We start from the raw sequence: 12357 nt of genomic DNA, 5'->3' as shown, positions 1-12357 counted from the left end.
GGACCAAACCAGGACCAAACCAGGACCAAACCAGGACCAAACCAGGACTACAGCAAGAGGCGGGTCCCTGAAGTCCTCAGAGTGTGAGATGGTTCATGTGGCTCTAACATGTTGGAGATGTTCTTTGGTGCTGGTCCATGGAGAGACTTGTTCGGCCCTGATTTAAAGTCTATTTTCTGAGCCACAAAAACCAGAGACCTAAGCACAGGACACATGTGTGAACTACTTCCTGGTTCTAGTCAGGACCCGAGCAGCAGTGTTTTAGATGTGCTCTTTACCACTTTATTAACACAACATTTCTGTTCTTTGTGCAGGACTTGGGCAGTGAAGATCTGAAGAGGGAGAAAATCAGTTTTGTTTGTCAGATCGTGAGAGTGGGACGGATGGAGCTGCGAGACAACAACACCAAGAAGCTAACGTCAGGCCTGAGGAGACCCTTTGGAGTGGCAGGTAAATCACTAAGTACACACATCTAAAATATTGTGTGTGTGTGTGTGTGTGTGTGTGTGTGTGTACTATAATATTAGATCCTTGGTAGGGGCTAAGTAATTCAATATTCTAAGGCTGAACAATAAAAAAAAAAAAAAAAAGTTTTTTTCCATTTTTATTATGATTGCTATTAAAGTTACAATATACAGGCCTTAAAGCTCCTGTATTACGCAAAACTGACTGTTGTAGCTTTAAGTCATGTTCTAATGCTGTTCCCTCCTCAAAAACAGACCTGGAGTTGTGTTTTGTTTCATTCACACATGTTTGAGTAACACTTTATTATTAGTCTGTCTACATCTCCAAAGCTCAAAATGCTCTGTTCCACCTTGTGATGTCATGAAGTGATAGTTTTCAAGTTAACAGTTCCTTTTACCTTTAGTTCAATAGAGATTGGAAATTCCAGGTCTGAAATGATCCAAATGATTCTAGTGAAGGTGTATGGAGTTTAAAAACACAGTGGAGCACTTCCTGTATTACCACATGATGACATCACAAGGTGGAACAGAGTGTTTTCAGAGAACTAATTATGCTACATGTAACGGTTGCAAACTTTTCGCCAGTCCGTATACAAATAACATGACATAGGATGGAGCCTCTGCTTTATGCTCTCTCTGTGACAGACATATAATAGACACACATTAATATGTCTTCACATTGACTCCCTGTAACCATGAGAACACACCATGAGATGGCGCCTCATTTTCGCAGTATAAGTATCATGTTACAATACAAGCTAACAGCTAAATTTTACAATCCGAAGTAAAGTTACAAAATTTAGAATTAGCATTCCAAAATACATTAATTGCATGTGAAAATATTGTCTAATGTGTTCTTGTATTGTTGCTAACGGTAAATTATTTTCATAAAATATATTATTTTCGACAGCAACAGAACTGCAGTCACCAACATGCGACTGAGAGGGGAAGGGAAGCTATCAAAATAAAATACAAGGGAGCAATGCACACTTCAGTTTTTTCAAAATAAAACATCAAAATGATAAAATTCACATATAAAATCAAAAGAAACATAATACACAAAGAGAACATAATAATAATAAGTGCATTTTTAACTCTGTTTCATACATCTATAAAACATGTGAGCCCTTTTGGCACATTTTGATAGCCATGTCTCCATCAGTCAGCCCCAGGACATCTGTGAGAACAAAATGGCTTATCTGAGAAACACCTTGACGTCACCCACAGTGTTCGTCTCCAGTCAAATGAAGCTCATCGAGGCTAGAGCAGTTATGGGGCCAATTTGAAGCCGAGTTGCATATTTTGAATTCTGACCGTGAGTATCATAGCAACCAAAGAGCCAATCTGGAGCGAGGCTGTAGAAAGTAACGCCTCTTCCCGCCCGCACCACTTGTTTAGCTAGTTGCTAATGCTATCAGGAGCGACGTTGGGGGAAAAAAGACGCCTGATTTGTCTGTTATTAATGTTCATATCTTGATTTACAGACACAATAGCGAAATAAAAACTGCAGGATCATGTAGAGCGGGTTAATACAAACATTTTAAGACCAAAATGATGAGTCTGACAGCTGCAGTTACAGAGAGAGGAGCCACAGTTTTTCAATAGAAAGTGAATTGGAGCCAAAGTCGATGGAGCCGGAAGCGCATCCATGTTTACTTTCTATTTGGAACGTGGTGGCTAGCAGGTTAGCTATGTCCATTTATATATACAGTCTATGGGATTGAGTGAATATTAAATGCATTACAAAGCTCTTCTTCCACTGTATCCATTTATAAACGAACAATTAGACGTTTTTCAGCTCAAAAGTTTCAAGTTTTCAGTAACTTTCGGGGAACTTTAAACTCTGCTGTAGACTGGAGAAATCCCTCGCTCTCTGCTTTCTACAGTTCAGACTGAGTTTGGGCCGAGTGTCTGGGGGGAAAAACACATTTGGCTGGAACAAAGAGATTTCAGACTAAAGCTCTGAGAAGACATTAGAAGTAGAAGAAGAAATGTGTCTATTTCTGGACATTTACCAGGATTTTGTGGAATTCTTTCAGCCTTTTACCCCAAAAGACACTCGAATCCAACTGTTTTTTTCACTAATTTGGGTAAATGGCTGATAAAACTGATTTGTTCTTGAGTTTTTGTAAGCAGTGTTATCACAATATCCTCGGAGAAGCGGAAAATTTGAAATATCTGTGTGTTTCGTCTCACAGATTTTAACAAGTGTTGTGGTTTTGATGTGCAGCCTGTCAGGGACCAGAGTAAAGTGAGCTCAGCCGACAGTCGAGGATTTTAACTTATTATATGGGACAAGAAACACAGAAAGAATGAAACTCAAACCAAGATATGTGTAAAGAGTTGGAGGCGTTTTTAGAGTTTGGTTGATGTGAATAAACAAGGACCAAAACGACAAAGACGTGATGTTGGAAACTGTTGAACCTTCAGATCATCGGACAAATCCTTCGACCAGCTGAGCCACTGTCACTCTGTCTTTAAATGTAAATTTTATACTAGTAAAAAAGCAGAAAAATAAAAATAACTAACAAAACTGAAGGAGCAAGAAACTCAAAAGTTAAAACACAGTAACAGTAAAAATAAATTAACAAATAAAAAAAATATGGTACAGTTTTATTCAAATAATGTCGTTGTCAAATTCTTAAAATGTGAACGTGACTGATTGGCATCACTCTTTCATCTCTCTCTCTCTTTTTCCTGCCTCTCTTTTTCTCTCTCGCCCTCTGTTTGTCTCTCCCTCTCGTCTTTCTCTCTGCCCCCTTTAACCCTCTTCTCTGTCTTTTATCTCTGCTTCTCTTTCCCTCTCTGTCTGTTTCTCCCTCTTCATCACTTCCTCTCCCTCTCCGCCACCCCCCTCTCCTCCTCTCTCCTCTCTATCCCCTTCCTCTCTCACTCTTTTCTTTCTGCTTCTTTCCTTTTTCCTTTTCTCTCTCCCCCTCTCTTCATCTTCCTCTCCTCTAACCCCTCTCTTTTTTCCCCACCATCTCTCTTCCTCTCTCTGTCCTCTACCCCCCTCTTTCTCTCCCTCTCTTTTCTCTCTGCTTCTCTTTCCCTCTTTTTCCATTTCGCTCTCAGTCTCTTCCTCTCCCTCTCCTCTACCCCCTCTCTCTTCCTCTTTTCTACCTTCTCTCTTCCTCTCCCTCTCCTCTACCCCTTCTCTCTCTTCCTCTATCTCTCCTCCACCCCCTCTCTCTTCCTCTTTTCTACCCTCTCTCTTCCTCTCCCTCTCCTCTTTCCCCTCTCTCTTCCTCCTCTCTCCCCCTCTCTCTTCCTCTTTTCTACCCCCTCTCTTCCTCTGCCTCTCCTCTCTCCCCCTCTCTCTTCCTCTTTTCTACCCCCTCTCTTCCTCTTCCTCTCCCTCTCCCTCTCCTCTCTCCCCCTCTCTCTTCCTCTTTTCTACCCTCTCTCTTCCTCGCCCTCTCCTCTTTCCCCTCTTCCTCTCCCTCTCCTCTCTCCCCCTCTCTCTTCTTTCTCTCTCTCTCCGTCACCTCCCTCTCTCTCCCTCTCCTCTAACTCTCTCTACCTCTTTTGATTGATATTTTATTAAAACCTGTTTCAAATAAATATACTTGAGTTAATATTCTTGATGTTCCTGATGCTCCTGATGCTCCTGATGTTCCTGATGTTCCTGATGCTCCTGATGCTCCTGATATTCCTGATGTTCCTGATGTTTCTGATGTTCCTAATGTTCCTGATGCACTTGATGCACCTGATGCTCCTAATGCTCCTGATGTTCCTGATGTTCCTAATGTTCCTGATGTGTCTGATGCTCCTGATGTTCCTGATGCTCCTGATGCTCCTGATGTTCCTAATGTTCCTGATGTTCCTGATGTTCCTGATGCTCCTGATGCTCCTGATGTTCCTGATACTCCTGATGCTCCTGATGCTCCTGATGTTCCTGAGCACTTTCACTTCTGCACACATCCGTCTTACTCATCTTATTCCTTTGGCTTGTATATTTCCCGTCTGACATATTAAAAACATATTCAAATGTTCTGTGACATAACCTGAGTCCCTCTTGTTCATTTAATATCATTTATATTAAAGCTGTAGTTTCTCCACCAAGCTCAGGCCTGTGGGAATTCTGACAGATTTTTAATATATTTTAATTATTTTTTTCTCAGTGATGGACGTGACCGACATAATAACGGGAAAAATGGACGACGAAGACAAGCAGCACTTTATCCCATTCCAACCGTAAGTGTTTTGCTCAAAGACACAACGACAACACTACAGTTATTACATCATATTGGATTATTATGATTAGAAATGAAACAATAAAAAATAATAATATCATTTATTAATCATTTGTGGGTCATTTTATATAATCGTGATAATCGGCAACAAAGATAATCACCATTACGTCACCGGAATGTGCAGAAAAAAGCGACTTATCTACAAGGGGAGTTAACGAGGGGGCCCAGAATTAGACCCTCTTCCTATTTGTATTACGGGGGGGCTCATGTGCGGCGTATTGCCCCGGGCCCCCCAAATTTCAGTCGACGGCCCTGCTCATCCATAATATTCTCTGTTAAATTATTCATATCCATAAAAACTTTAATAATTATTGTGATATAATCGTTAATCGCAATTATTTTGGCCATGATAATCGTCACACAAAATGTCAATATCGTCCCATGTGTCGTTATGATTCAGGCTCATATCTACTAATCCTTGTAAAAATAATTAGGACAGTGATGGTTCAAACAGTTGAAAAAAAACAAAAAAAACAAATAGTGATATGAACATCCATCAGAAATTTCGATCAGATAAACGTTTTTGAATATTAATGTGAAATATTTTGGATTATGTTTCTCAAATTGGCAAAATTAATCTGTAAAAACCTTGTGCATGTCTTAGCCGAGCATTTTTATTTATTTAAAGGTGAGCTAAGTAACTTTCTGGAAGACCTGCTCATCTCTGGAAATGTTATTCCGGTGCCTGGAATGTTCCACAGTATGGCATTAATAATAAACATAGAATTTCTTTTAACTGTAGATGTTTTATTACTGAAAAAACTCAAAAATATGTATTCAGTCACTGTGAGCGGAGTTGCATGTCCACAGATCTTACTTGTAACTTGGTAACCTGGTCGCAGCATCTGCTTGTCTCCATGACGATAGATGAGTTTAGTGGCATACTATTTTATTCTTTTTGTCCTGGAGCCGTTATGTTTATGTTTGTTTGTGGTTTAGTTGTTATTCCAAAAATCAATAAACATTTGGTAGCAAAAAAAGTTTAATGCCATACTGTGGAACATTCCGAAAGAATTTACTTCTGAGGTGATAGCAGAAAAGTTCCATAGTTCACCTTTTAGTTTAGTTTTAGACATGAACCCAGGCTTTTCCATTCCCGAGTCGTTGACACCTGATTAGCCGAGGTTTAAAGACGGCAGCAGCTTAGACTTTTCCCCAACGACTCAATTAAAACGATCTCATTAAGTGGAGCCACCGTGTCGACCGGCGCGTGGAGAAGGAGCGCCGCGTCTGACGTAAATCAGACCTATTCTGCAAACTGTTCTTTTCAGATCTTTAACCTTGTTCCAGTCGTTTCTTCTCATTGAGACTCTGAAGTTGTATTTGGAGTGATTCATGTTTGAATAATCTTTAATCGGCTATTTTCAAGACGCCATTTTGTCAATTTACCCTTGTTTTCACCTCCACCTGTACACGCCCACTTTGACGTACGCACTTACTTCTCCAGTTTTATTTCCTTAATCGGTGATACTTGTAGGATTCGGCGGCATCGCAAAGTCATTTTGGTACAAATTTTAAAAAGTGTGATGTGCAGCTATCCATAGGGGGCGCCAACAGCATGCGGCGCTTTGTTGTGACGACGTTTTACGGCGACTTCAGTTCCCATTGGTCACCACAGCAGACTTGTTTCTTTTATTAAGTTGTTTTAGATTAATATTGTCATTTAAAATTTGGCTGACAAAATTGAAATTATTCGTTCTTCCACCTGTAGCAGCATCGCTTCCACGTCAGCTCGGGTTAGCATAGCGCCCTGGGTGCTAGCGGCACTGTCGGTACATCGCTGGTGTGAGGGATTTCTCCTTCCACCAGCCTTCTTGGACTGAAATCGTTTTCTTTGTTGTCTTACCCATATTAAGACATATTCTAAATGTGGCCACACCGCGTTTTAGCAGATTTTTTACCAGTATTTTAAGGATTTCAACAGAGCGTTCCTGGTGTTGTACCTACTCCGCCATTAACCAAACTGGAATGTTGAATATTGTGATTTAAAATGTGTAAATTATAACATGAAGAGAGAAAACATAAAAAATATCAAATGTCACACTTGAATTATGAAATACGTTTGTTTTGAAAAGTGTTTAAACTGCTTGTAATTTGTTCAAAGTTTGTGGCTGTTTTGCCTGTTGAAGACCACAGTCCCCGTCATTACACCATTTCGTTCATTCATTCACTTATGGCGGCATCAAAATCACTATTAACCAATGGTCATTTCACATTAAAGCCTCACTCTGTAACTTTTCCGGTGGAGGTCGTGCCGAGTGCTTGTCTCCATGGAGATGTTATGGCTTTATCTGGATTGTTCTGCAGTAAAACATTAAAACCTCTTACGGTGAGTGGGTTGGCTCTGCAGAGTGTCGCCTGCTCGTCTCCATGGAGATGAGTTTAATGCCCCACTGGGACATTCAATAAATTAGTAGAATAATCCAAAAAGTTATTATTGATCTGTTCTAATGTTGTTTCCTCGTCACAAACAGACCTGGAGTTGTGTTTTGTTTCATTCACACATGTTTAACACATAAACCCTCCATATTTAGGCGGAGTTCTTCTCTCAAACTGAAAACACTCTGTTCCACCTTGTGATGTCATCAAGTGGTAATACAGGAAGTGCTCCACTGTCTTTTAAACTCCACACACCTTCACTAGAGTCATTTGGATGATTTCAGGCTCCTAGAATTGCCACATCTCTACTGAACTAAAGGTGAAAGGAGCTGTTAACTTGAAAACTACCACTTCATGACATCACAAGGTGGAACAGAGCATTTTGAGCTTTGGAGATGTAGACAGAGTAATAATAAAGTGTTACTCAAACATGTGTGAATGAAACAAAACACAACTCCAGGTCTGTGTTTGAGGAGGTAACAGCTTTATAACATGGATTACATCTTATAGGACCTTTAAATTACTCTACTTCCTCTTGGGCTTAAATAGTTTGGATCTGGTCTTTCTTGCACAAAATTTAATTCAAAATATTTAATTAAAAACACTCAATCACAAATCTTAAACCAAGCCCTAACAATGAGCCTTATTGGGGAAGAATTGTGTGGATTAAATGGGTTTTGGCTCATTTCTGCGTTGTTAGCCTGTTAGCTTGTGCTTGGGTTGCAGCGTTTGTGCTGCTGTCGCTCCACAAACGCTGACCACACACCACCAGGTCTCATCATTTTTACTAAACAATCATTTCTCTGTGTCTCTCGTTACCCATCCTGCCTCACTCCTCTGCTAACAAGCGCTTTTGTCTGGTAGGATGCGTTCACGGGGCGTTGGAATGTTCTCAACTGTTTCATACTTTTAAATTAAGCTGGAGGACAGGTTTGAATTCTATGGTAGATTTAGCTGTTTAACCATCAGTGTTGACCTGGTTTATGGTTAATCTGTCTGTAATTTGTCAGTATAAATAAACAAAAATTGCAATTTTTAAGCTGTTATTATATATTTTGGTGATAATTTCAACCACAAAGATATATTTTTGTCATTTGAAAGGTCTCTAGGTCATGAGAATAATATTGTCAGTTTGTGGAGTCAATCCCAAACCAACATTTTTGGATCAGAAGTTTGGAGATTTCTTTAAAATCAGTGAATCTCCCACAGAGTTATTTAAGCCCCGCCCTCCATCTGAAATCATGACATCATCACATTCTTAAAACGTGAACGCAACCTATTGGCATCACTCTTCTATGTCTCTCCCTCCTCTCCCTCCTCTCCCTCTCTCTCTCCTCTCTCCCCACTCTCTCCGACTCTCTCCCTCGCTGTCCTTCTCCTTGTTTCACCTCTCTCTCTTTCCCTCTTTCTCCTTCTCTCTCTCCCCCTCTCCCCTTTCTCAATCTCTCTCCCCTTCTCTCCACCTCCTCCTCATCTCACCTCCTTCTCTCTCCCTCTCTCTTCCCCTCTCCCCCCTCTCCCTTCTCTCTCTCTACCTTCTCACCTCACTCTCTCCTTCTCTCCTTTCTCTCTCCCCTCTCTCCCTTCTCTCTCTCTCCACCTTCTCACCTTACTCTCTCCTTCTCTCTCCCCTCTCTCCCTCTCTCTCCACCTCCTCACCATCTCACCTCCCTCCCTCTCTCTCTCCTTCTCTCCCCCCTCTCCCTCTCTCCCTTCTCTCTGCCTCCCTCTCCACCTCCTTACTGTCTCACCTGCTTCTTTCTCTCTCCCTCTCTCTCCACCTCCTTACTGTCTCACCTCCTTCTTTCTCTCTCCCTCTCTCTCCACCTCCTCACCATCTCACCCTCCCTCTCTCTCCCCCTCTCTCCCTCTCTCCACCTCCTCACCATCTCACCCCCGTCTCTCTCCCCTTTTCTCTCCCCCTCTCTCCCCACCTCCTCACCATCTCACCCCTGTCTCTCTCCCCCCTCTCTCCCTCTCTTCTTCTCTCTCCACCTCCTCACCATCTCACCCCCCCTCCCCTTTTCTCTCCCCCCTCTCTCCCCCTCTCTCCCCTTCTCTCCCTCTTTCTCTCCACCTCCTCCCCGCCTCGCCTCCTCCTCTCGCCCGCCCGTCCCGTTGTGGTCACTGCAGGCTAGCGCTGGATGACGCCATTCGCCACAAGCAGCTGAACATCTCCCGTTTTTCACCCAGGGTGGCCGGAGAGAGCGACTTCCTTCAGAGCGTCATCAACAAGGTCATCACGGCCAAAGAGGTCAACCACAAGGGACAAGGTGAGGACCGTACACGGGGTGACCACAAGGGGGCAGTGTGTACTCAAAATGACCACAAGGGGGCAGTGTATAAATGAGTTGACCACAAGGGGGCAGTCTATACATGAGACAACCACCAGGGGGCAGTCTATACACGAGACGCTCTCTACTTAACTAGTGGTGCAGGCGATCACCTTCAACAGCCTCGCTCCTGATTGGCTCTTTGGTTGCTATGATACTCGTGGTCGGAATTCCAAATATGGAACTCTTCTCCAAAGTGGGGAAGCGTCAATAAACTTGAAATTATAAAAAAAAGTGATGATTCTTCTCAAAATAATTCTTATTCCTACTTGTGATTAGGGATGGGACAGTACACATTAATATCGTTTATTGTGTTGAAAAGGGTCGACAATAATCGTTCATGGGACATTTTGTATAATCGCCATTTTATCACCAGAATGTGCAGAAAAAAACTACTTGTCGACGGGGGTACAAAGGGGTCTGTTGTCCCGAGTTTAGGGGCCCAGAATTGGACTCTCTTCCTATTAATTTGTATTAGAGGGGGGGCCCATGTGTGACTTCTTGTCCCGGGCCCCCAAATTTCAGTTGACGGCCCTGCTCATCCAGAATATTCTCTACGTTATCGCTGTTGTTTTCACTGATAACCAAGTACAAGACTGTAAAAGCTCTTAAAATTATAATTATTCAAATCCATAACATTTTAAACTGTCAGCAGCTTTACTAATTATCGTGATATAATTGTTAATCGAAGTTATTTTGGCGATGATGATAATAATTTCAATATCGTCCCAGGCCCAGTTGTGACACAGTTTCAACAGTTCACTTTTCATCCCTCGCCACAGACGCTGCCATTTTGAGTTCCTTCAAGCGAGCCGTCCATAACCTCTATAAATAATCTCCCTCATCGCCATGACAACAACCCGAGCAATCAGGAAGTAAAGCAGCCCGTTAATTAAGTAGCATGTGTCTCTTGTGCCCTACTGGATTTGATCAATGCTTTGACACGTTAGCTTTGACGTTAACCGTAGGAGGAGGGCACGGGGGTGAGTGAGTGTGTGACATGGATGAACTTAAATGTCTTTTGAGATGCGGTTGACGCTGACGGAGCCGCGGACGCCCGTGGAGCCGCCTCTGCATCGGCCCAGAGTCTAAAGACGTCCAGCAGTTAGAACAACATGAGGCCTGCAAAGAGAAAGAGATTACGACAGTTTACACTATCACAGGAAGTACTAGATTTGATGTTTAGAAAAGTGATGGGTTCAACTTGAGTCGGCCATTTTAGATTGTGATTGTTAAAGGTGGTGGAGGGTTCAATTCCTTTGCCTAGAATGTTACAGTATGGCATTAAAGGTCCCATATTACGCAAAATGGACTCTTGTGAGGTTTAAGCCGTGTTCTAATGCTGTTATCTCCTCAAAAACCGACCTGGAGTTGTGTCTTTGTTTCATTCCCACATATTTATTATTAGTCTGTCTACATCTCCAAAGCTCAAAATGCCCTGTTCCACCTTGTGATGTCATGATGTGGTAGTTTTTTTTTTCAAGTTAACAGCTCCTTTTACCTTTAGTTCAGTAGAAATGATCAATAATTCTAGGGCTGAAATGATCCAAATGATTTTAGAAATGAAGGTGTGTGGAGTTTAAAAACACAGTGGAGCACTTCCTGTATTACCACATGATGACATCACAAGGTGGAAGAGAGTGTTTTCACAGACAGAATGCACTAATTTTTTAGCAAATCACTTTACATTTAATTGGATCATTTAAAGATGGATACATTTGACGCCTTACTGTGGAACATTGTAAGCGTAGCAGTCACATCTCCCTCACCAGAAAAGTTCCAAAGTCCAGGTAAACAATGTTAACTGACGCATTAGCTACATGTATTTGCTAACGTCGTAGCTTGATGATTAGCAGTGTGTAGCTACCTACGTTTTTACTGTGGTTATTGACCCGTCGATAGAAATTTGGGGGTCCAGAGAAATAAACCTCACATGGGGCCCCCTTTCCCCTTTGAATATAAACGAATAGGAAGACGGTCAAATTCTGGGTCAAATTCTTGCTTCCCCTCTCGACTCCTCTGGGTGGTTATGTGCAAGTAGATTTTAAAATTAAAATTGCACCTCATCTTTGTAAATTTGTTCATATCATGTAGCTAGTAATTTAAAAAGTATTGAAAAGTTCATATTAAACCTACTCAAAATGATTATTCCATTTATAATATACAGAACATAGACTGTGTATATATAAATGGACATAGCCAACCTGCTAGCCACCACTTTTCCAAACAGGAAGTGATCATGGGCGTGCTTTCGGCTCCATTGATCCTGGCTCCAATTCACTTTCTACTGAAAAACTGTGGCCCTCAGTATTGTGTTCGTAAATCAAGATATGAACATTAATAACAGACGAATCAGGCGCCTTCTTTCCTAGAGGTCTCTCCCACTAGCGTTAGCAACAGGTTTGATTGACAGCGTTGCTAAGGGCCCGCTCCCTGCTAAACTTCAACAGCCTCACTCCGGATTGGCTCTTTGGTTGCTATGATACTCGCGATATCATACTTTAAATTGTATTATTATTAACATTTTAGACAATTTACTTGGCGTTCTAATTTTGCAAAGCTCCAAAAACAACATTTGCGATATTATAAATGTGTCTTTTTTACATAAGAGACCGTTGAGCTCTTTACCCTGTTGTCTCCCGGCGCCAGTTAAAACGCCAACCTCCGTCTCGTAGAGTATCTGTCTGCGTTTACTCGTGTCCCGGGAGAGTTTTGGGTTTGTGAAACTGCAGTAGTCTTAGAGCAGAACCCCGACACATCAGAAGGATAAAAGTGAAAAAAAAAGAAAAAGAAGAAATGACTTCCTCCGTGTGAAGTGGAGCCTCGGACGTTTAACTGCTCAGAAATATCACCTTTAGTTTCAGATCCATATTGTGTGCCCTCAACCAGCGCGATCCCGAGCACCGCGCCAGAGATGAGCTAAAG

The 12357-nt window shown here is 41.9% G+C and overlaps 1 protein-coding gene across 1 annotated transcript in view; it reads left to right on the top strand.

Moving 5' to 3' along the window:
• dock1 (dedicator of cytokinesis 1) overlaps positions 1-12357 on the top strand; it is a 361518-nt gene that overhangs the window by 37486 nt on the left and 311675 nt on the right. The window contains exons 10-12 of the mRNA XM_033984239.2: positions 315-450; positions 4589-4661; positions 9293-9372. Coding sequence (XP_033840130.1) covers positions 315-450; positions 4589-4661; positions 9293-9372 — 289 coding nt within the window. The remainder of the gene's footprint in view (positions 1-314; positions 451-4588; positions 4662-9292; positions 9373-12357) is intronic.

This window comes from Periophthalmus magnuspinnatus, chromosome 19, assembly GCF_009829125.3.
Source record: "Periophthalmus magnuspinnatus isolate fPerMag1 chromosome 19, fPerMag1.2.pri, whole genome shotgun sequence".
Lineage (NCBI taxonomy): Eukaryota > Metazoa > Chordata > Actinopteri > Gobiiformes > Gobiidae > Periophthalmus > Periophthalmus magnuspinnatus.
Note: the sequence above shows the minus strand (reverse complement) of the source record. Positions and strands in the feature narration are given on the sequence as shown.